The sequence below is a fragment of the Typopeltis vanoorti genome, chromosome 6 (genome assembly GCF_054136105.1).
Source record: "Typopeltis vanoorti isolate ZY-2024b chromosome 6, IOZ_Tvanoo_1.0, whole genome shotgun sequence".
In the NCBI taxonomy this organism is placed as follows: Eukaryota; Metazoa; Arthropoda; class Arachnida; order Uropygi; family Thelyphonidae; genus Typopeltis; species Typopeltis vanoorti.
Window position 1 is genome coordinate 85131211 of NC_143554.1, and position 25847 is coordinate 85157057.

The window sequence follows — 25847 nt, forward strand, 5'->3', positions numbered from 1 at the left end:
ATGGTCCACTTTTCCCTTCTTCCAGTTTTCGTCGCATCCGCTTAGTTTTTTTTTTTTTAATTAAAACATTAAGAAAAACTCATTTTGTGACAAGGCTTTCATGTGTTTTGCGTATTTTTTTCCTCCTTTTTCTCGCTCGCTAATTTCAGCAATATAATCTATACATAGAAGTATGACACGATCAGACACAGCAGCAAGAGAAAGATGAACTGTACATAATTTTCTCAAATGTTATAGCCAAGCTAATTTACTGTATTTAATGTGGGAATAACGCGAAATCCGAATGATGAAATTACAAAAAACTCGGATCGGTATAATCAAGATACTGTGTAATTGTACATTACGGGCGGGAAAAAAAAAAAAAAAACCCGCAGCCATTATATATGAAGTTGATGTACTAAAATATTCTGCCCAAGACTGTTTATCTGCAATGATCACAATTTAACAGGTTACTACTTATACGAAGATTAAAGTAATTTGGATGACAAAATTGGAAATATTCCATGCGTGAAGTTGAAAGCTAAAAACTATGCTGTCAGTCAAGAAGAAGTGAATAGAATAGAAGAGAAAGAAAAGCGGGTTATAATAAAACAGCTAAGTTTAAAAGGTTGCGTGAGAATAAAAGAATTCTCGCTAAACACATACGTTATTTTATATCGAAGCGCGCGCGCATGAACATACACAAAGAGAGAGGTCACATGCTACGCAGTTGAAAAAAAAAAAAAGTTTGATTTTCCTAAGAAGTTAAGTTAATATTGCTATTTAGAAGTCATACAACAATTAGAAGAATGCTGAGGGAAAAAAAAAAAAAAAAAAACTATCAAAGCTAAGTCTACATAAACAACTGAAACTTACAGGAACCCACTATTGTAAAGAATCCCAGTGAAAGCCACGAAACTCAGTACGACCATCACAGCCGGCCGGAGTCGCAAAGAGCAGCATGATGTTAATGAGCACGTCCTGTCCTCTCTTGACATAGCAAACTAGGTTAGCAAGTTAAAAGATGATCACTGTCGATAAATCCTCGCAGGAACTTTAACACCTCCATGACATCCTGTCGTCAGCACACCTGCAAACATAGTAAGGAGTATTGATCGCTACAAGCTAAAAACTTAAAATGAAAAATAATAAATAAAAAAGCTTTTATCCTTGTTCCATTCTGCGACCACCCTCTAACTAAGCGACCGTCTCACCTGCAGCGCAAACGGACGTGTGTGTGTGGACGTATTGATCAGTTGCACTGTCCTGCTAACCTTGACAGTCATGCTACGCCAAATCCGAATAATGGCTAATTGTCAGCAGTTGTTCGCGCTTCGCAGGAGGCATATAAACATAACCACACCATTCAACATGCTATTAGGAAAAAAATGTCATCTCGATACCGCCTTCTTCGACGAGAATTCTTTTATTCACAAGTATTGTTCAGATGACTTAAAGAGCTCGTAATAGAAATAGAGATGTATGACATTGGATGTGCCTCGATCCCGTCAGTCTTGAATGAGATCAGCTTACTGAAGATTGGGAGATATCGGATGACCATTGCGGATGTCGAGAGGTTCTAGTCGAACAATAAATCAAAACGAGAACTTAAACTAAAACGCTCTAAGCAACAACGGTGTTAATGACGGATCGTTTGCAAGTCGTAGTGTAACAAAAGATGCAAGCTATACTTTTCCTGCATACATTTATTCGCACTCACTGACATTGCGCAACTAGTTACTCCCACATAAAAAGGTAGAGCTAATGGCGAGATGGGCTCTAAGCAACATCGATCAAAACATTTGCGTCGTGCGTCATTTTAACTTTATACATCACTTACGCCCATTCGAAACTCCGAGGATCAAAGACATGCTTAAATGAAGAGTAATGACATTTTAAACAAAGACTTAATGACAGTTTGGCAACCAGTGTAGTTTAAGGAGGGGTATAAAAAAAAAATCCTTAATTTAGTACAGGGCCTAGAGTAAACAAGGTGAAAAATAGGTCACCAAAAAGTGCATTTTCACGACGGAATATGCTGACACGCCAACAACAGCTATGTTGCGTTATTTAGAATGTCAAATTAGCTAAGACTAGTGTATCATGTTTAATTCGTATGTTCTTCTGTCTGGAGGCCTTTTTTTTTATATTAAAAAAAGTTTATGGGAGAAGAACTAAATCTCCGTACGAAACTGGTTAAGGTTGTCTGACAATTTCCGCACAATCAGAACAAGACCAAAATAAAGGGGAGGGGGATAAAAAAATGCCACACATATTGGTATAATGTCACACTCAACGCATTCATCGACTGTTTTATCTACTTAATCTTTAAAAAAAGTGACTGGTGATTAAAAAAAACCTCGTGTCAAAAAGCGGGCCAAGTACAGTACTGAGAAAGCAAAGGGTAACTGCTTGGATAACAGTTTTCGACTGTTCAGAATGTAAATTCCCCTCCAAAATTTGAGCAGTATCATAGCAGCAGCAGCAATATTCTCCTAATGATTAAAATAAGAATCTCAATAAAGTAGCTTCCATATAAATTATAATCAACCTCCAGCCTTTTCAGTATATTGATGACTTTTAACAAAATCACACGCATTTTTAAGAAATACCATTACTACGTACAGTAGAAAGTCGGCAAGGTTTTGCATTGTTCCAAGTACCCGAGATGGAAAGTAGGAAAACATCCACTAAGAAAAAACTCGGAAATTACTTTTTATTTTATTTTTTTTGCGAAACAGCTTTTATTCTTAATTAATCGAACATCCACTGGATTTAAGAATTAGAGAATTCTATCTTAATAATGCATACTACTTTATTCACGATGTATTATTTATGTATCCTTGACAGACTATCAATTAGAAAAAAATAATAAATTACGAGAGGTTCAAAAAAATTAAACTTTCCGATATTATTATAACAGATTTTAAATTATAATCGAAAACCTCTTCATATATAAAGATTACCAAACTTGCACATCAGTACACAGTCGCTGAATAAGTAACACATATACACTAAAGTGAGATTACCAACTCCTCCTCAGGATGACAAAATACCAAAAACGTTGCAATGATTATATTTTTTCTTTCCTTTGAGTCAGAACACGCACAGAAACTTATAAATTAGTTACTTCTTTTGAACTAACGCCAACAAACTTAAAAGAACGTCTGCTGCATTAGGATGACTATACAAAAATATCTGAAGACTGGCAGCTGATGACGCTTCCTCAGTGCAAAGTACTTGGCACCAAATGAGTGGGCTGGGTCTGGACTACTTCCGGATATTTATAGTAATGATATAAAATATCCGGTTAGCAATAAACAGAATGTGATTAGGGAGGCGAATCTCTCCAAAGCAAAAGCATGCGTACGATCTGTAGTGTTTGATTTAAGATCCATTCTGTTTAATCTCTCCTGGTAATTAAAGAAATGGTTTTCCTTGTCAGGTAAGTAGAGCGGAAAGGAAAGGGGAGGGGATGTTATATCGGAAGTGCGATAGGCTCGCGGAACAAGCGTTTCCAATCTTGATGCTGACATACTTGCGTAATTTATGGATTTAGCACACTGAATGCAAGCCATTCAATTAAACTATATTTCATAGGGATGAAATGAAATGCAAATGGGAATGTAATTGTCACTTGCGTCTGAATTACATATAAAAGAAAGTTGCACCAATTCAGATTAAAACAAAATTCAGTGTTAAATGGTACGTAACACAGCTGACCAATGGAAATGTTGCAGGGACAGCCTCTGTGTCAATAGCTATAGCGATCAGTTATCAAATGGTTTTTGACCTGAGAGAGGTGTTTCTGATGACATGAAGTAGCCAGGAAAATAAAAGAATTTGTCAATTACGAAGCACGTGATTATGACAGACTTTAGAATCTGCTTGGGTAATACGGAAGAACTTGGGGAGGGGGGGGGAGATCATAGGACATGTGTGAAAATGGTTTGAAAACAGCAGCGGAAAAATGTATACCCAGAATCAGAGGGATAAATAGAGTTGGGACGTGATGGATAATTCGGAAAATCAAACTGGAATTGGCATTTCAGAGGAAGAAGAGGTTATGAGAAGGTTATAAAAAGAGGCGGAGAACAGTTGCGTAGAACTCAAACTAGGAAGGTAATTAGTATTTTATCATAGAGAAATTAGAATGCGGGAGAAGACGCACAAGAACTTTTCACTATAAAAAAGTTAATAGAATCGAATGGTTATAACCCTAATCAAATCTAGCAGATAATTGACTCCTATGTATTGGCAAAAAACTAACGATGTCATCAGCAAAACAAATGGATAAGGCTGTCTCCATTAATTTTGATTCCTTTCTGAAATATGACTTCTGCATTAATTCAGCCTTGGTGTCACCTCTGAGTCTGGCTCACACTTGGTTTTTATCCTTTTTTCCCCAAGTAAGCAAACGCTTGGTATTTTTAACGTGTACCGTACTTCCTCCACTGTGGCAAAACATAAGGATAAATAAGTGCAGAAGATATTTGCTGAATGAAAAAGGTAGTCACAGTTGACCTATTAGAGATGACAATGGAGGTATTCAGATTACTTTCAGGTATTTCATCCTAGCGAAATAGGTTACTCCTAGGAGGGGGCGAGAGGATTGATGAAATAGAAGGAAATCAAACAGATTTAGAATATTGATTATTGGATATCAACGACAGTGAAACTGGATGAGATTTTGCAGTGTTTCGACGTTAGGATAAAGACTGTGTACTAATGACCTGGTTTTTGTCTACCAACTCGAAGAGGTTTGGAGAAAGTAATAAGACTTCATAACAAAAGTGAGAGCGAAATTTATTGAAATCGAATTTGTTAAGGGAAGTTTGTTTTGTTTTAGTAATCTGGTCAGATGTTAAAAAATAAAGAAAATAAATACCAAGGTGGATGGTGGGGGGGAGGAGACAATCAATGAGGAAAATTCATATACCATGATCTTCCTAGATTTCGCGAAAGCATGACAGGCTGTCGTATGACATATTGAAGTTGCAATGAATGATCTTACACAGGAGGTTCGGCTATCACACAGACATCCAAGTTATATTATTGGGAAGCAGTATCAAAGAAGAAGGCTACAAGTACAATCCAAAGATCTCAGTACTGGGACTCAGTTAACATTCAATCTTTTATACCAATGATTTAAATGGAATTTGGAAATTCCCCTTTCATCTTACAAAACAGACCAACTAGCCAAAAGAACACATAATTAAAGCTACTGTCAAGTTTCGAAAAGTAAATATGTTTTACCTATTTAGGTATAAAATAAATAATGGATGTTTATTATACATTTTTTAATACATTTTTATGTCGAAGTGCAGCCTTATAAGCTGCATCTTAAGACTCAACTTATCCATGGTCCTACCTCTGCAGTAACACGCTATAGGTTTCCAACCTTTTGTGGGTGAAACTATCATGAAAACTTATCCGGGGGATAGCGAATCGTTCTCGAATACAAAAATTAAGAAAAAAATGTTGTCTAGAGTGAATGTTTATTTACTTATTACTCGCATGAGAAAAAGAAAAATATTGCAGTAGAAAACTATCGAACTCCTTTTCCTAAAGGTGTGTTTTTTAATGATAATCCATCTTAAACAATATAGCAGGCCACGAAGTGAGTAAAAATTATATGACTTTACAAGGGCTATTTTTAAGACCTTTAAATTTAAAAGTGTCGAATTGCCGGATGTTATAGATTCATCAGAATATCTCCTAATGCATCAGATACTTAAAGTTGATACTGAAGATATTTCAAAGCATCAGTTCAACTTCTTTGGCTAGAGCTTCAGGATAAGGAACAAAGAATGTGCCAAGCATCTTAAACTAAAAAAAAAAAAAAAAAAAAGTGCTGCGCTAAGTAAGAAACTATTTGATTCTAAACATCTGGCAGTGTCAATAAAAATACAATTCAGAGAATTGTGTTATAAGGAAAATAAACGCCCGCTGACTCTTCTATACAACCAATGTGTTTGTTTTTCTCAGTATTCTAGCCTTCGTGACAAATTCTCTACACATACTCGCTTCCACATTTCAACTCTAAAAACATTCCCTTAGGATTGTTTCGGTATAATATTTAATCAAAGATTAATAACAGTTCCTACAAGGTGAAGGTTTGGACTTTCTTTTTAAATCACCTCTCACACAAAAAGTTAATAAGATTATAGCACATCAGTACTATGGAGAAGAGACAAGAAATTAAGAAAGCAGGAATCCGTTTCTGGACCAGTTGGGGATTGTAAACGTTGACGAAAAACAAAATTGGGAGAAGGCTATTCCCAAGAAAAGTAGATGAAAGTGGAAGAAGTTGGTTAAGCAAGTTTGAAGCTGTAACGCAGTGTTTCTCAACCTTTTTTGGATCGTGCCCCACATCAACGTCTCAAAGATTTTGATGCCCCCCTCTAACATAATAGTCAGCCAAATTCTGAAAAAGTATAATATAAATATGTACATTTTCTAATTGCCCCAAAATATTCAAACTGCCCCTCTGTGGGGCGTACGCCCCACGTTGAGAAACACTGCTGTAACAGTAAATGGACATTTACTAGCTGCGCTGATGGCTTTTCATCATCAGTGGTTCTGACAGGTACTTAAGTGCCCAAGATGTTACAAGTATCCTTGGATTCTGTAAGCTGATGGTTCTCGCTAACTTAAAAGTGGAGGAATGATGATGGCCAATCTAGTGGACCACGAAAATACCTACAGAAGAGGACAGAAAAACAACGCTACTATGAGAAATCAATTAACCTAAGTGTCCTCTTCTGTAAGGCAAACATTTTAGCGAAGTTTTTAATGGCCTATCCTAAATGTTGAAGAGTGTTCCAAGCTTGGACGAATTTGAGAATTGGTGTTAGCGAATTTACAAGTCAAGTAATGTGCTGAAACAGAAACCTTTGGAGTCGAAAAGACTAGATATTTTTGATGTGTTTATGGAGGGAAAGACCAGAGGTATGAAATCAATCAGAGAAAAGAAATCTGATATTTTCTGAGATCGAGAATTACAAGAAAAGAAAGGTGCGAGATCTTTCCTACAAGAAAGAAGACAGGACTGCGTTTCCGTAGCGCTGTAGCTTACTAGGTTGTCCTCTCCATTGAAGAATGTGGAACCGATAGGAAGTTTAAGGCATCGGATATGGAAAACATTAAATCCCGAATAATTTGGGTACTACAAGGTTTGCCAAATGAACAACGGGAATGTGGCGTCATCAACAAATGAGATAATTTGACTTTCATCATCCATTTGATGAAATTCCATGCAGTTGGTAGATTCGGGATGAACATGACCAATCATGGCCGATGTAGGGTGGATTAATTCTGGAACACAGGTTTTGGAAACAACTGGAAGATTTCAACCCTCCGGTTGGAAAGACCTGGGTTCAAATCTCATCTATGACCAGAAGAACCTTTATCAGGGCTTTTCGATCAAAGGTGAATTAGCCGGTCACGTGCGTTACCCAAAAAGTCTTTTTTTTTTTTTTTTTTTGTTAACACGCATATCTGCAAATAGCATACTATTGGACAAGAAAGATAATGGAAAACCACCTTGTTCTATAATAATTTCCTAATAAAGTAGCATTGCTACCCCACATACCATTGGGTTAAGGAAACACATATGCTAACTTTTTTTTTTTTTCCTTGGACTTGCTGGGCACACTTGGAGAGTAAAATCTGACAGTTGTTGGGATTTTGAGGGGGAAAAAAATGAAGGCCATCCTAGGTAGAATTTTATTATTCTACTGGAGCAGATGTTTCATCAGGAGAATGGAAATAGTAATTAGCTCAAGGAAAGAAGAATTCACGGAGGTCATCCCAATTCTGACACCAAAGGAAATGACACGAGATCTTAGAATGAGATTTCGATGTACTGTTGTTACGCAGCTGCTCACAATTAATACAAAAGGAGGATACAGCAATTGCTAAGAAGGGGGGGGGGTATGTTTTAAATGTAGGAATCTATAGTTGTATAACCTATTTAAAACTGCTGATTCAAAGTTGCCCCACTTCTCATTTGTGAGTACTCGGGATAAAAAGAGCTCACTATTACCCGCATAAATAAACATAACATTATGAATAAGGCGTAACACGAATGATCAAATTTAAATAAATTACAATTGATAAACTAGCATCACAAAAGAGAAATGAAGCACATGATTTCTTATTCGTTTTTTTTTTAATTATTTATTAAAAAAAGTTTAAGATGAGATAGTGGAAGGTCTCGAAAAGCCTGCGAGTAACAAACTATTCTTACTATATTTATATAGCATTTAAAGAGGATATAATTTTAAAAAAGTTTAATAGAATAATTTTAAATAGCTTTAAATTTATACTTTAATAATGTAACCTTAATGTAGTTTTCACTCAAAATTAAGTGTAAATAAGTATAATTATATATCTAAAAAGGGAGGAAAATTTGCTTCTTGGAGTTGCGGAAGCGTATAGTTTAGTTTCATCTGCTAATAAGTATTAAGAATAATATTTACAGAATCTTGCAAATTCCTTCCCCTACAGATTACCATCTAATCTCTCCTACTACACCTGATTGTATTTCGTAAATTTTATGCACATAATAGGTTCACGACATTTGCATTAGTTTTTCCTAGCAGCACTCAATGAAAGAAGCAATAGCCATTATGTGCAGGTGGAATTCGAATGACAAATACCCGAAATTTCATCATCCTGTAAATTCTATGCTAAGAATTTATTTATTACGCAAAATATCAGTGCAGAAGAAAGACGAACAGAGTAAAAAAAGTAATTTTAGCGTAGAAGAACTTCCTAATATGCATATCGTAAATTCTACTTAATTCCAGAACTTATATTACATCATTCATATTATCTGTTATTTGACAGCCATTAGGCTTAAGCGCTGTACGTGATGAGATACAATTTTCGCTCATTTTCTGTGCGCAACTGTATTTTCTAATGCAATTCCGATTTGATATGTTTTGATATGAGATAACATGCTTAATGTTGCAAAGAGTGATGATTCTGAGATAAAATCAAATGTTTCATTACAAAAATGAAGTTCGTGTTAACGCTTAGCACAATAAGATATAATTTATCGAAAAGAACTTCATATTGACTTACATTAATACAATACTGGTAGCCATCAGAAAGCCGAAATTGATTTGACACAACTTACGATATTTCTTTTTTATATAGCTGGTATATGTTACGAATAAAATGCTGATATATTCTCAAGTTTTCAAGCATAAAATTAATTTTCACCGCATACGACGAATGCATACACAAATAACTAACTATTTCCGATAAAAGCGCCCTCAATGCAAAATATTATCCACCTTCGCAACGAATTTTGGTAATATTAGATATTCGATAATATTAATTTTAAACTATTCTTAAAATTCAGTATAATTAGAAAGTATTAAAATATAATATTTAGAAAATAAATGTAATTTTAAATTTGTAGCTGTGATTAGAAATTGCTATGATTCAGATCATTGTGATCAAAATTAAATATCGGTGCAGAATCTCATTGTAGAAACAAGAAAGACCATTAACGTTTAACTTGCAGACGCTTGAAGAAATTGAAGTTAAAACCAACTTCCAGAGCAAAATTAAAGTAAAAATAGGGGCCGAAAACAAAATTATAGAACACGATGTAGAAAGAAGTTGGACACATATTAAACAACGGATTCTAATACTACGGAATAAAGTCTTGGATACGAAAATAAGCGAGAAAAAAGAGAGAGAGAGAGAGAGAGAGAGAGACTGGCTTGGTGAAGAATGTGCTCAAGCAGTAATAAAAAGAAATAAAGCATATAAACGAATTTACTGCAAGACCAACTAGGATTAAGGAAGGAAAATATAAAGAACTGAGACAAGAAGCAGATAAAAATCTAAGGAAGAAAAGACAAGCCCCCTTACTAGACAAAAACATATTAAACAAACAAAGTAAAAAACAGATGGAGAGAATATTTCCATGAATTGTTGAATAAAAATGATATCTCTGAACTCAAAATTATATTCCAGTTACTACTGAAGAAGATGTTTCTGTAGAGCTACCATCAAGGCAACATACTTAACGATAAAATACAATCGCTCAGGAACAACAAATCCTCAGGATAGACTAAATCCCTGCAGAATTACTGAAAGCCGAAGGAAAGAAACGAGAAGACAAATATATTAATTGATTTTAACCATGTGGAAGAAAGAGAAAATTAATGGAGAAAGAGCCTGTTCTGCCAGTACATAAAAAGAATGATAAAACAGTTTGTGGAAATTACAGAGGTTATTGTCTGTGTGCAGCATACAAAATATTTACCTCTATTTTGAAGAACAGGTTAAACCAAATTTATGGAGAAGATAACGGGTATCTACAGAAAGCAGAAGAAAAGTATTTGGAACTAGAAAAATCAGCACAACAGACAGGACTAAAAATTTACCAACAAAAAAAAATAAAAAAAATAATAATAATGATTAACACCAGACAGAATCAGTTAACTGATAACAACGTGAAAATTGAGAACTTGAAATCGAAAAAGTGGATTTAAATACAGGGTAATCAAACTTAAACTATCGCTGTTTAAGGCTTTGTGGAGCGCCACGCAGTAATACCAATGCTGAGAAACTCTCCAGGAATATATTACGTGTAATGTGGACGCAAGATCTGATGGGGGGAAAAAAGTAGTTCCAAAATTTATCGCCAGGGGCGCTGTATGATGTATTGAATGTAGACGTAGTAATTAGTCTATGTGTGTATGCTTAGGAAGAAAAACGGCAAGCATAAATAATACATTTTTATTCACTTCCATTATGCAATCACAGGCAGTACTGTTCAACGGCAGAACGCAGCTGGTCGGGACTGATGTTGAGCACATATGCTGCGTTATGCTCAGAGCTGGCAAAGTTATGAGGATTACAACGATAAATCCTGTCTTTGAGAAATCCCCAGAGCCTGAAGTCACAGCCGGTCTGATCAGGTGAATGAGGTGGCCATGCAGCGAGAAACGCACGGCTGATTACTCTGGCTTCCGTGAAATGTTCTCGAAGTCATTGCTCTATCCTGTACATATAGACCGATGTGTGGAGGGGACCCCCCATCCTGCATGAAAACGACTGAATCCATGCACAGGCGTTGCTGTAGCACAACAAACTTGTTGATCATATTGCGATACCTCTCGGCAGTAACTCAGCAGGTCGTAGGACCCGACAGGCGAATGTCTTCAAAGAAGAATGGTTCGATGATAAACGAAGCTGCAAACAAGTACCTGACAGTAACTTTGAGTGAATGCAAAGGAATTTGTTGGATTTCATGGGAATTTTGTGTAGCCCATATCCGGCAATTGTAGGTATTCACAGCTCCGTTCAGGTCAAAGTGAGTATCTTCTCCCCACAAAATCATCCACGGCTACGCAATTTCCAACTCCCGTCGAGCAAGGAATGTTAAAGTGAATGTCGGTGACTTTCAAATTCTGCGGTGACTTTCAAACTCCTGTGTCAGCGTTATGTTGAATGGGTAGAAATGAAGAATCTTCCGTAGAATTTTCTAGACAGTTGTGTAAGGAGCATAGGTGTGTCTTGATACAGCGCATGCACTGCAAGAATCAAAGCTTCTTCATCCACTTGTTGTGGATGAAGAAGTTTGGTTTGCGACTTCTGCCAGGTCTAACTCTCAACGATCCCGTTTCTTCAGAACGGCTAATCATTCGTCGCAGAGCACATGGAGATAGTGGACCTCGTTGACATTAGCTCAGGCGACGAAATTCGCGTAGTGCAGTAACAGCATTGCAATTGTTTAGGTAGTACAGCTTCATGAGCAAAGCACACTTGGACAAGGTTAGTGCCATTACTGTGGACGGTATTAATAACCAGAATGAAGGAAAAAATCCCGTGTCCGGCTTTTTAAACCCTCCTGGCACCTGCCGAGTTGCGTGATATGCAAATTCCATGCATTTGGTGTTTATAACGTCCCTGATGATGAATTTTGAATTTCATATCAGATATCGCTTCCGCATGACGCACAATGTATTCCTGCAAAGCTTCGCAGCATTTGGATCACTGGATAGCGCTCTACAAGGTCTTAAAAAGCGAATGCTTTAATTTTGATCACCCCGTATTTAGGATAACGATCCCTAGCCATCCAAATGAGACAGTGAAAGTGCAGAATCGATATATATATCGATAATTCGTCCAGTTATGACCTATGGATGTGAAACCTGGTTATTTACGGCAAGCATGGAGGATTTGATTTCAGCTTTTGAAAGGAAAACCCTTAGGAAAAATATTTGGACCCAGTAAATGATAATGGTTTCTGGAGAATCAGATGTAACCATGAATTATATCGACTTTATAAAGAACCCATAATATCCAGTGTAATCAGTTCAAAAAGCTGTAGTGGGCAGGACATGTTTTTCGTATGGAAAATGATGGTATCCTTAAGACAATAGTAAAAAATATTGGTAACAAACAAAAAGGAAAATCTAAAATAAGATGGATAGACACCATTAGTCAAGATAGCAACATTATCGGTACGCCCGCAGATGCGAGACCCTTCGACACTTCTGCGCATGTCAAAAGGAGAATCCATTCCGATATTAGGGTAATCAATGCGTTTCGTGGAATGAGTTGTTTATTATTTCACGTCGGAAAAATTAGTTTTTCTTTTATGAAAATAGTTCTTAAAGTGGTAACTATTTGACTTGTACAACAGTTGGAAAATTTATTGATAAAGCACGTAACTTCACGTGTTGATGGCCAATTCATGCATCCTTTCTTTCTCCCCTTCGGCATGAATTGATTATTCTTAGCACAAAGCCAAGGTCAGTTCTACGAAGTGTGGCAGTACAAGTACCGCAGTGTCTAAACTGGAGAAGTTTTGGGCAGACAAGGTTGGAGTCAACAAATCCAGGAGGACAAGGCTCGATTTGGACTGTAGAACCTTGAAGAAGATTAGAGAAAAATCGTATGAAATTTCTAGCCTGATCTTTGTCAAATTTAAATTGATCTTAATGGACATCGTGGACTTCAAAATTTATTGAATTACAAAAATAAATCAGACTTTAGCTGAAATTTTCAGATAAAAAATGGAATTTTTTAATCGTTTTCTTGATTAATATCTTTAAAGTATTATGACCCATAATTACCCATATTTTTTGTAGACTTGTGCACTATTCATACGTTTCAGTATATCTTCTATAACACATACCCTTTACGATACAATTCTTTCAAGTAATTTTCTTCTAATTTAAATTCCCAAGCCAAAAACCGTGTAAGCATGAGACTTCTGAATTACTCCTTTTCCAGTTTTCTTCAAAGAATGATAAATCACCAGGAAACACGCAAATTACACACTATCCTCTTAGCCTCAAGATGCCTTGGCGTTAATTCTCAACAACGCGATGAAATAACTTATAGTCAAAGGCAATTCCGTTAGAAATCTCGACGACTTGCCTAAATAAAACGCTTTTATGAAACAACTGCGGCAACTGATTTTGCAGAGGTGAAATCTTATGATATGAATAAAAATTTTCACTTTTTATACAAATAACGTGTCTCTGAATTTACAATAAATCAAATAAGCGGCAAAATATTCAACTTCTGCTAATTTTAAGAACAATATTAGTTTGTCTCACATGTGCTTCCTTTGCTCTTCTAAGAAAACGTCATTGCGGAACAGCAAGTAGAGCATTGGCAATAGCGGAAAACGTGATACCCCTCCGGTAGTAAATCAGGATCTCAACAGATATCGACACATGGTTGAGGAAGACAGATTATTTTGTGCTATTAACTAATCGAATGGAGAATTTATATATATATATGGAGAACAGTAACAATTATAAACGTTTTTTTTTCACCTTATATACGAACATTTTCATTGTACAGTTAATTAATCTGCATTTATGACAAAATGTTTGTTCCTGAACTGATCAATCTTATTTCACAATTGGCCCGTTGCCTAATGTTCTTAACTTGAATGTCAGGAAGAGATTTTTTTTTTTTTGAAATTGAAGTCTTATTAACACTGAAAAAATAGTAAAAATGAAAATATAATACAATAGATGCAGCAAGTATTTAGAACAATACAAGTGACAATAATAGAGAGTAGAAAGTATACTACATATGTTATAAAAAATATATCCTACAATATTTTCCAAGTGGTAATACAGAGATTGACAGCAAAAGAAAAAAAGACTTAGGGGTCAAGAATAGAAACAGATTAGAAAGAATTGTACAATGCGTGTGTAACCAAGGGCCATAGCCATACTGGTTACTATAAAAATACAATACAGGTAAAGTTAAAATGTGGAAAAAAAAAAATTAAACGAGTATCTATGAGAGCACACGAATAAATACAGAAAATAAAAATATTGCTTTATATAAATTTTCACATTTCGACAAACTTAATATTAGAAAAAAAAAGCAAAACTTAAAAACAAACAAATATCAACTGTTAAAATGGAAATAAAGATTTGTTTTCTTTACTGAAGCTAAACATGCAAATATACACTTGAAAAGCAAATTATTACAGCGGCTTTTTTCTGCTATATGTTCAACTTATGAATCCTATCCCCTTCTCCAATTAAAGGTCGTTCAGTTAAGCAACTACTGTATATTTTTATTATGATTATCACGTAACATCTCCAGGGAGTCCAAAGACTCATCCAAGTAGGGCACCTACTCTACAACTCTGTCTCTCCCTTCACATTCAATCCACCAACTACAATGGACCACAACTACCATCATCTACACCAACGCCATCTATCTCCCATCATTTTTTTATACCGACAATCACAAACATCCATGCCCATGGCGGGATTCGAACCCGCAGTCTTAAGCCAACTATAAAAAAATTTTTCCTTGCAAAATAGATATTTGATGTCTGTTTTACAACTGTATAAATGATGATAAACATACGGTCTTTAACTGGCAAATATAACACATATTTACTCCTTATACACACACACACACACACACACACACACACACACACACACAGGGTGTTTCAAAGAGAATGACCCGATTTCAAATAATTATATTTAATAATGAAAATGTGGGTACAGTTACAAAATAAATTACGAAGTATGAAACAAGGCCTAAAGTTTCACTCGCCACAATTACGTCGTAACACACGCCAAACAGTCACATGAGGGATGGTAAGTTCTCGGCTAGCACGACGAGTGGACTTGCGCGGACTTCGCTGAAAAGCCTCTTGAATTCGTTGCACATTCCCCTCTGAGGTGCGTGTTCGTTCAGGACTCTTTCCCTTACATAAACACCCTATTTCTTGAAATTGTCGATATCAACGACGAATGTTTTTGTCCAGTTGTGGATCAATTCTGTAACGTCGTCTAAACGCACGCTGCACCTTAATCAGTCTTGCTAAATTCGAGAACACAAAACGCCTTCTGTTGACTAGGCGCCATCTTCTCATTAACTATTTGGGCATCTAGTAGTGGCATCTAGCTGTCGTCATATCAAACTTTGGGCCAAGGCCGTTCACATGATACAAATCGCATTCATTTGTGGTTCGTGGTTGCTATCCATTTAGGAACTTCGGAATTATCTTTAATTAAATATACTTTTTTGTAAAAATGCTTGCATTAGAGAATGATTTAAACTTAAACACAATAGTTATGATCTTTGAATTATGACCAAACCAAAAACTGAGTCAAGTGTATTACACACCTAACCGCGGTTTTTCCCCCCCCTCTTTGCTTGTCTGTTTTAAGGGATAATAAAACACTGCCATTACGTCTATAACTCTTCTATAATACAAAAAAAAAAGTGTGAAAAAGGTATGACCACTGGTTCTGCTGACATTTGCAGTTTAAGAATCGTAGTTTGTGAGTTTCTGTTAATGAAAAGTGAACATGTCCTCTACGATTCATGCTCCATCAAAAGTTATGCTTTAAAAAAAAAAAAAAAAAACATTCATCATCATCATCATCAAATTCCTGCCATGTACCCTCAAGGGGTGTAAAAAAACATTCATTGGAAAGAAAATAAGCAGAACTAACACTTGATTATTTTTATAAGTAAAAAGAGCTTTAGTCGTTGAGGATGCCAAAAAATCAAAAATATTCACCAATTTGTAAAAAGGAAAGAAAAATGACTCTTCATAAAAACAGACACTTTACTATCCACAAGTTGGCTAATCATTTGGGAATTCCAATTATAATCGCGAAAAAAAAAAAAAAAAGAATCTTGACATGATTTGAGCATGCAACGGATCACAACAACAAAAATCTGTTGCAGGAATTTTCTACCGAAAATAGGAACGTTGTAACTACGCAACGTTTCTTTTCTAAAACTGGCAGTGGCGGCTCGTGGCATGAAATCGTGGGGGGTGTTGCAACTTTCGAAATATACATACACACTGTAAGTACAGAGTATACGTGTTTGGATAAAATATAAAAATTACTGTAAAAATTTTAAAAAAAATAAATATGAAAAAATATTGTTTATTATCGATAAAATTATACAGTTTGGAATAATTCAAAATTACTTAAAAATAAAATATATTCTTATTGTTTTGTTTCATGAAAAAATATTGTTTATTATCGATAAAATTATAGTTTGCGAGTTTGTGTGAACGAAAAGTAAACATGTCCTCTACGATTCATGCTCCATCAAAAGTTATGGCTACAAGTAACAAGAACAGAAAGAAAAATTTTGAATTTATAATTCAAAATTACTTAAAATAAAATCCATTATCATAACCCCAATAATGTTCAAAAATAAAAACTAGAACAAATGTTATGTCTTTAATTGTAAAGCCCGAATATTTAAAGAGACGGAGTAAACACGATAAGCACCACAAACGCTCTACTACTAGCGCAAATTGCATATAAACAACAGTGGAACTGTGCGACGGACAGTGTCGCATTATGGCAATAGCTCGCATCTCACTATGACGTGCATATACTTGCGCGTGTAGCAATATGACACCGCGGTAAATACAGTGCTGCTAGCGTCCTTCGCCCTCCTAAGTGCTACAAGATGGATTTTTATTATTTTTTTTATACAAAATAAGAGAATTGTATAGGATTGTTGATGATAAAATTAAATATTACAAGCAAATATAAATAAATTAATTAATATATTTATATATCGAGAAAAATTAGGGGGCGCTGCAGTTCCGCAGTGCACGAGTCGCCCCTGGAAACTGGAGAGATGGCATTAACTGAAAATACAAGTGTGCTTAATGTAATTAATTTAATGTAATCAGAAATGAAATTTTAACACATTTCTGAAGATGTCAACAAATTGGGAGCTGGAATGGCTACGGGTGTTAACGTTTGTGATCAATGAATAAATAGCTAGTAAGATTACGGTTGGGATTGGCTATTTAAAATTAGTTGTGTCTATAGCTACCCACTGATTTAGAATGGGTTAACCGAAGTATTGTCACATAATTCTGTTAATCATTTTTATACTTTATATTGCTTTTTTAATTTTACAGTGTTTATTATTATCTATAAAAAACAGTTTTTAAAAAAATGTTTCAGACTATTGTAGTAACCAGCATTCAGCCTGTTATATAGTCGTAAAGGGGAACATCTAAAAACCAGCACCGATAGCATATTATATACATGTTAACCAAGATCAGGTAGTCCCGAGTAGAATTTGTTCATTTGAAACGTTCTGGAATGTTAAAAAAAAAACAAAAAAAAAACTTAATTAGGAAGAGGTGTAGTTTCCAATGCTATAGTTAAAATGTCTGATCACGCATGGTTGCATAAAAAATTGTTATTCACAATTATAGAAAGCTTTCATAATCTAATAAAATAAAATATTCTTGTCATTTTGTCTGCAATGCTGATGTCATGATTATCATGCACCTTGGCTGTCTATAATTATAGATGTTGTTGCGACACATTGATGGAAATTATTTGAAATAGCAACACTAGTACAGAATGTATACTTTGGTTGCAAAAGAAAATAATGATATTAATTATAATGAGATTAATAAATCATAACGGCTGATTTCTTTTATGATTATTAGCAAGCTTTACTACCAGGAATAGTAAATAAAAAGCGATTCACTACGTCTTTGCAATATCATAGCTTTAGTTAAGGACTCAAGTTGATGGTCTTAACTATTGTCATAAAGAAACTTAAATTTGTTATAAACAAAATAAGAAACAGTACTGAACTCCAGACTTACGTTGGTGGATTGAGGTACAATACTTGGGATATTATTAGAAGTGAGACAAAGAGAAAAAAAATTAACTTAATTTCAATGCTGATACGCCATTAAGTCCTCATAATCGCATTTACTTTGGGCAAACCGCCAAACATAATTCGGCTGACGAACTACTGGAAGTGGTTATTATCCTGCACGCTATTTTTTTTTTTAATTTTTTTTTATGTTTTATTAAGGTGAGTCTACGAAGTGCTGACTGTTTCAAATCGTTTCCAAAGTTGCCAAATTAAATTAAACACGATTGTTATAAAGTACATTATTTACAATGGATAGGTTCGATATGTAAATATCGATATGCAACTCCGCGTATTTTAAGGAGCTCGTAGCCAAGTGGAAGGCAGATAAAATCAAATAATAAACGTATTTTTTTTCCTAAGAGAGGAGGCGAAGCCGTTTAATCCTAGCTAAACTTCGCTTTTAGTCATCACACAACTTTCCCAAGTATCAATGATTTTAATAGCTATCGGGAAGGAGAGTAAGGCAGACAACTGCTGCCATCTCATGATACCTAACACTATATATTATTGTTTAAAATGTGCTAGTACTACTTGGCCGTGCCAGAGATCGAGTAATTCAGGAACTAGTCGAAGAAAAGTTTAGAAAAAGTTCATCTAGTCGGCGACTGTATTTGTGAAAACACAAATACCTCTTTGGGAACTCGCACTTAAGTTTCTGGGAGATAAAAACTCGCCATTTCCACAGGACTAGACAGATTTTTAAGACCTGTCTATATAGACAAAGAGACATTCCCCCCCTCACCTCCGATATATCATTTATTTAGATATTGGGATATCATGTGAGTAGTGAGATATCCAACATTCCTATAAGCTGCTGCTTTGTGGGTTATATTTTCAGCACAGCTGGTTTTAAGAAAATAACGCCCCAAGTGAGGGTGAAATAAACCTCTCAAGGTTCTTTTCTCTTAAAATTTTTCCTCATCGGTGACTAAAGATTTGAGTTTAAGAAAGCTGGAGGTGATTTAATAACTGACAGCAATCAAGATATCGGAAGCCTGCAACACTGTTTTCCCAAGAAGCTACTTGGGTCTTCTGACCCTCAAACCAGTACAGACTTTCAAAGAATTTCGTTTTCTCTGTAAAACATTACTTTTGCTTTGATTGGTAAAGAAACATCTCTTATGCTTCAGTGAAATCTCATTACAATACTAAGTTTATTAATTTCATACGAAATTAATTCCACAGATTGGCGAATGGATATAGTAATGCCAAATACGTATATCATACAAGAACTGTGCCAAACTTTATCGAAAGGAAATGCCAATCAAAGAATTCATATACTCCAATACGAACATCTGATGAGAAAACACTAACAAAATAACCAAATGTTTAGTTGTATTTAGAATTCATGCTCCAATGACAGTCATTCCAAGTTTAATAGCGATTTACGAAATACTCAGACTGGAAAATTGTTTTAGACCTCTCTTCGGCTAGCTCCCGACTTATTCTATGTTTGGAGCGGGCATATAACGTTTTTAAACCAGTTTAAACTCAAAATAATCTTTGAAACAATATTAAACAATAATACAAATGTTAGAGATTAGGCCTACGACACGGCTGTAATAGTAGCCTCACATGCAAATGAGTACTGGGACTTCATAGAGATAACTAATAATAAATTACGATATACAGTACTTTGCAGACTCGCTGAACCTGTCTCTAACTTTTCATTTTATATACCTCTATGTATAGGTTCTACAGCCTCTTCGAGTGGGAGTGAAAAAAAAATTGATTTAAAAGGAATATATTGCATTCTTAAGAAGAAAACATTCAAACTTCTTAAATCCTGTCGGTCGTACGTCCATAATATTTTATCTCGATTTATATAATTTGACAGGACTTACAAAAAAAGTAAATAAATCTGGTCATCCAGGTGGACGACAATCCTGCAACATGAAAATTCGAATGGTATTATTGGATCTTGAATAACACTAACGTACAACAAAGTTAATAGTGAACGAATGTGGTTAAAATGCAGCTGGATAGGAAACAATCGATTATTTAAAGTGACAAACACTGTCAAGTTAAAAGCAATACAGGAAAAAGAAAAGAAGTGTCTGTGTGTGTGTGTGTGTGTGTGTGTGTGTGTGTGTGTGTGTGTGTGTGTGTGTATATATATATATATATAATGCACAACTCTTAAGCAACTTCTAAGTTTAGTTTAATCTGCTACCGCTGCGCTTTCATAAGGTGCTTCCCTGTGGTTTACATTTTCGTATTAAATTATCCTTAACTTTTAATAAAACGAAGTGGAAATTGCCTTTATTAAGGTCTAAGTACAACATAAAACTGTTTTGAAAATAATTTATTTCAGTGTTCAAAATAAATTATTCATGAATTCGTTGAAAATTACTTTGAAGTTACACGTTCTAAAATTTGCTTGGATCTATATAGAACGGTAATTAAAGACTGGCGGCAACTATCCGTTAACCACCATTAACGTTACAGACAGGATGGGTGAAGCACTAGTGCTTTTCATATTCCCCTTTATCTCTAATGAGAGTTGTTTGGGAAAGGGAGATTTGTGAGCAATTAAGCTCTCCCTCTGGAGGGAAGTTGTGTTAGCTATGATCAGTTGAGATAAGAATAGCCTTCGGTCTTTTGTGTTTGTAGTAATCAGCTCCATTGTAATTGACAGCTTGTACGATCAGTGGGTATGAATGTGAATTTGACTTCACGAAGAATTTTTCTGCAAGATCACGAAGGGAGGAGATGTATGGAGTGCCGGCTTCTCGGTAATCTTTGAATTTCTGATGAACCATGGTGCATCCAGGTGCATCCTAAGGCATTTATTTTGGATTCTCTGCAATTTTGAAATGTTTGATCTTGACGTGCGACTCCATGCTGGTGAGGCGTAGGTAATGTCTGGACGTATTACCATGTGGTAAAGTAGCAATTTATCATGTAAGTTCAATTTGCTCTTGCGGTTGATCAATGGGTAGAGCTGTGCTATTACTTTGGAAGATTTGCAGCCAGTGAGATTGGTGTGCTTGTTAAAAAGGGATTTCTTATCCATTAATACCCCATATATTTGGTCTCTGATTGCCATGGGATCTTATGACCAGAGAGCAGGATGTCTTCTTTAATGCAGACCTTTCTCCTAGAAAACAGCATGGCTGAGCTTTTGAGGGGTTTCACTTGAATCCTCCAGTTGGTGAACCAGTTTGCTAGCTGATTGATACTTCCTTGGAGTCTAGTGATTGCTAGGGGAGGGCTGAGCGACCTTGCTAGAATAGCGGTGTCGTCAGCATAAAGGGCCGTAGTGGTTGTTCTTGAATTGAGAGGAATATCAGCTACGTAAGTTGTGAAAAGTATTGGGGCCTGAGGTACTCCAGCCAGAATTTTGCGCCTTGATGACACAATTCCGTTGAGTTTTACTTGGATGTATCTTTCACTAATGTATGAGTATATGAGTTTCACTAGTTTAATTGGGATATTGTTTTCAATTAGTTTGAAGATAAGGCCTTGATGCCAGAACTTTGGATAATTTCACTTTTTCAACCACAGCAAAGAAAATAATACAGTATGGACACAAGGGGAAATTATGAAAAGTACAATCGGCAAAAGCGAAATACTTTTTTTTTTTGTTAAATGCAGCATTTTTTTAATGTTCTCTTGCAAAAATTATCCATATAAGTCTAGTCCTATATAATTAACTAGAATATAAATAAACCAGCAAATTACCTCGGTGTTGCTGGGATCAGGAGAATTTCAAACTTTTTTTTTTTAACAAACGCTCGATTTTTAGCGCGATAGTTCTTGAAAAATTAATAAACATTCTTTTATTTCTCAAATCTAAAACATTTATAAAATAAATAAATAAATAAATACTGTAAATAATTATCATCAGCGCCTCTCTCTCTCTCAGGAAATTAAGTTATAAATGGTATGGTGTTAATGGTGGCTTGTGTAGTGTAGAGGGACCTCTCGCGATAAGTCCTCAGATTCTGTGGAAGTGTCATGTAATAATAATAATAGAATTAAATTTCGAAAACGACGAAAATATTGCCATATGATAAGCAACGTTTTTCCATGCTGATATTCTTTATTTACTGAAAAATTCTTTCTTGATTTAAATAAGAATCAAGGGTCGAGTGAAATATTTGACGACGCAATCTCATAATCTTGGGTGGGGACCAAAAGCGTTTTACTTAGTTTTTAATTTTTTAAATATTTTACATAATTGTAGTATTTCGTGTTTAGATACAATTAAAGCTTAGATCATGCTGTAAACTGGATAAAGTATTCTCAACAGCACTGCCCGTGACCCTTGATATTTATATCGCCAGCATGTGCAAAGACTTATTAGATAGCACTCGTAATTTGCCTTTGGATGGAAACTGATAGGTTCGAATCCTGTTAATAAAACATTTACAAGGGCTTTCAACTAAAGATAAGTTAAGTCAACACTGCCTGTTTATTGCTTGAATTTACCAAAACAACTATGGCTATGACGCTATCAGTAAGTCGGTTGCTTTCTTCTAACTAGTTGAGAGGTGGGGAAACCTATGAAAAAAACCATATGAAGGTTCTTCGCCGAGATTTAAATTGAGGTCTTATCAACTAAAGGGTAACATCGATACTGACTGGGCTACAGAGGCTTGGCACTTCTCTAAATAGTTTTCTTTGGTATAATCTAAAAGAGTTGACCAAGAAGCTTACGATCCATCTTAAAAGTATTTGTTATAAGTAATTATTTCAGACAGCAGAAATAGTTCTTACTTGAATTTACAGTAATACATGTCTCATTTTGTACAAACATGTGACAACCAAGCCGTCACCATCCTGTATCCCCCCCCCATCCAAAAAAAAACCTGGTACCCGATGGCAGTTATAAACAAAAAAAAAAAAAAAAAACCTTTTACTCTAGCCCATCCGCCTATTAATACGCAACACATCTTTTAACTTTTTTGATCTGGCAGGCTTGAAAAGTAATCACGCAGAGCTGCTTAAAAAAAACTTATTTCGGTTCCAGTAAGTGATTTTTTTTTTTTTTTAAAGGTAATGCTGATTTTGAGAGTAGTTTTGTTTATCACGTACAGATTTTTGCAAAATTCTATCTTCTCTTTTATATAAATGATTAATTCCCATAAATAATAACAGAGGTAATCAACCATTATGTTAATATTCCATTTGCTATGGTACCTATTCTCCAATACCGGACTTCCCCCCCCCCCCACTTTCTCCTTGTTCTTAGCTAACAGCTCCGAAACTAATAGGGGGAAATAGCCCAGATAAAAGTTTAAGAAATTAAGTTCACACTGCCACCTAATTCTTTGAATTTAAAATGACCACATTATCGGCAATATTTTATCAATCCGGGTCTTTGTAATATCCATTCTCTAAATCCAATTCACGTTTCTTTTTTCGACATCATTCATCGTACTTATGAACAACTGTTAATCCGGAGTCAGTTTATCTTTTTGAGTACAAAACAAAAGAAATGTTAATTGCGTTAATACTTGAAACTTTTGGAACTATTTCAGTGATCTGTAAAGGAAAGAATTTATCTAAATCGCCTGGGATCAGGCGATTCTGTATTAACACTTTCAGTATCCAAGGGATAGCACAAAATGCGTGCTCTAATGTTTCATTAGCACAAAACATGAAAACATACCATATTATGGACAGTATACGGAGGTCTACACAGCATCGTTTTTCATATTTGACTTTATTCAGGAAATATTTGTTTCTTCAAGTGAGCAGAATGAGCAGTCACATCCGAAACGGGTGTACGGTTGCCATTGTGAAAGAGAATGCTATTAAGACGCCTATCGATATTATGCATGCGAGAATGACTCACTTATGGACAAGAATTATGATAAAACAAGTAAATCAAATGAAAGCACGCTTGTATAATAAGAGTGTTAGGCCTAACAAAATTAAATTGGGTTCATTAATCATTTGCCGTGTGATGTTATGTAAGCAATATTAAGACATGTGGGTAAGAGTTTAACGACTATATATATATATATATATATTGCACATGCTCTTGCTCATTCTTCAAATTACACTACGAGACGTCATCTCGTGCAATGCTTCATTAGCAACATGCAGGTGGAATATGTCTAAAACTGCAGGCGTCCTAGAAGTTGTGAGATGAAAAAACGTTCTGCAATACACATTTAACAGGTACCTCTGCCTGAAATTTGATATGTTAGTGTTGTATCATTTAAGAAAAAAAACAAGAACAACAACAACTTAAGATTTAAAGTCAAACTGGGAATACAGATACAATTGATGTCACGTGATCCTATAGCTCATAACCGAGCGCCAGTCATAAAATGAATACGTTGTTAATAATTAAATTGGTCTAATAAGAATTAGGATTTAAGTTTTCGAAACATCTAAATAAGTCCCTCCAATTTATTTTTATTTATTGTAATCTCATGTCATTAAATCTGCAATTTCAAAAATTAAATTAAATTCAAATATTTTGTCTGGAATCCGTAAGTTTGGATTATACAGTAATTCATAAATTGTAAATTAAATACTTATGAAAAAAATCTTATTGAAATGTATATATAAACAACAAAAAAAAAGAGACTTTCTGGCATCAAATTCCATGCAAAAGTTATATAAAATCTTTAATTTGCATTAAAATCGGAACTGTATTAATAATATTATAAATATGCGAATTAATATTGGCTACAGAAGAAATAAATAAATAAACTCGTAGTAAAGTTGGAATTTTTCATGTAATGAAAGCGACAAATGAATTCATTTGGCTATAAGACACTAATTCAGCATGCATCAATTGGCAATACGTTTCTAACAGTTTGAAGCTTTTACCCTTGTCTCTCTCGCAATACGAGATAAATGCGGTTTAAAATTTTTGTCTAGGCTGTTCTATTATTCCAATTCAAATAATCTATTCTAAAACAAAATTCATGCGTTGAAAGAAGCACCGGCTGTTTCACATACACGATCGGATTACGGTAGTCAAACTTAGCTATGACTCGATATCAAGCGCCACTAGAAAAATTTAGGTGCTTACCAGGGGAGGAAGCTATGACTAGAGGAATACTAATGTCCGGTTTCTAGAAAGATGTCCTCCATCCACAAAATATTTAGCGGCAGTAAGATTTGTTACTCCATCATTTCGTGTTTATCCTTATCACTACTTGTGAAGTTGGGAGTGTACGTTTAAGTATGGTAGTAGGATCTTAATATACTACAGTTGCGTTCCTTCCCGCAGACTTTGCGTGCTCCTCAAGGACGGCACGCGAACAGGAAGCTCGTGGGAAAAGTAAAAAAAAAAAAGTAAAAATATTCGGAAGAAAAAAAAAACATGCGCCAGCTATCTGAAACTAAAGTTATATTGTATCGGCTATTAACTACTGTTCAAAAATCTTTTTTTCAGTGCCCCCCCTCTCAAAAAAAAACAAAAAAACATCTAAATATCTAACAACATTAATAGCGTATATGAAATAATTACATGCAAACTCTAATACGACAAATTCTTGTATTTAAGGTGTGTGTGTGTGTGTGTGTGTGTGTGTGTGTGTGTGCGCGCGCGCGCGCGCGTATACTGATAATTTTATTATCGAAATACATTATCAACATATTAATTATTATTCGTTGATCATCGAAATGTAAATAAGGAATAATATTAAATTATGAAGATTTAAAAAAAAAAAAACTAATGAAGTTGTAGAGATAATGAATAAATATTTAAG

At 35.0% G+C, this 25847-nt stretch overlaps 1 protein-coding gene across 3 annotated transcripts in view; it reads right to left on the bottom strand.

Moving 5' to 3' along the window:
* Window positions 1-25373, bottom strand: part of LOC150105654 (galactosylceramide sulfotransferase-like) — a 34412-nt gene extending 9039 nt beyond the window's left edge. The window contains exons 1-2 of one of the 3 annotated variants that reach the window (XM_090394291.1): window positions 25166-25373; window positions 856-1069 (exon numbers count right to left, since the gene is read on the bottom strand). In XM_090394291.1, the coding sequence (XP_090250417.1) occupies window positions 856-977 (122 nt within the window). In that variant the 5' untranslated portion in view covers window positions 978-1069; window positions 25166-25373. Of the gene's footprint in view, window positions 1-855; window positions 1070-1193; window positions 1833-25165 lie in introns of those variants that run through there. The other 2 variants (XM_090394292.1, XM_090394293.1) reach the window with 2 other exon arrangements.
* Between the last annotated feature and the right edge of the window lie 474 nt (window positions 25374-25847).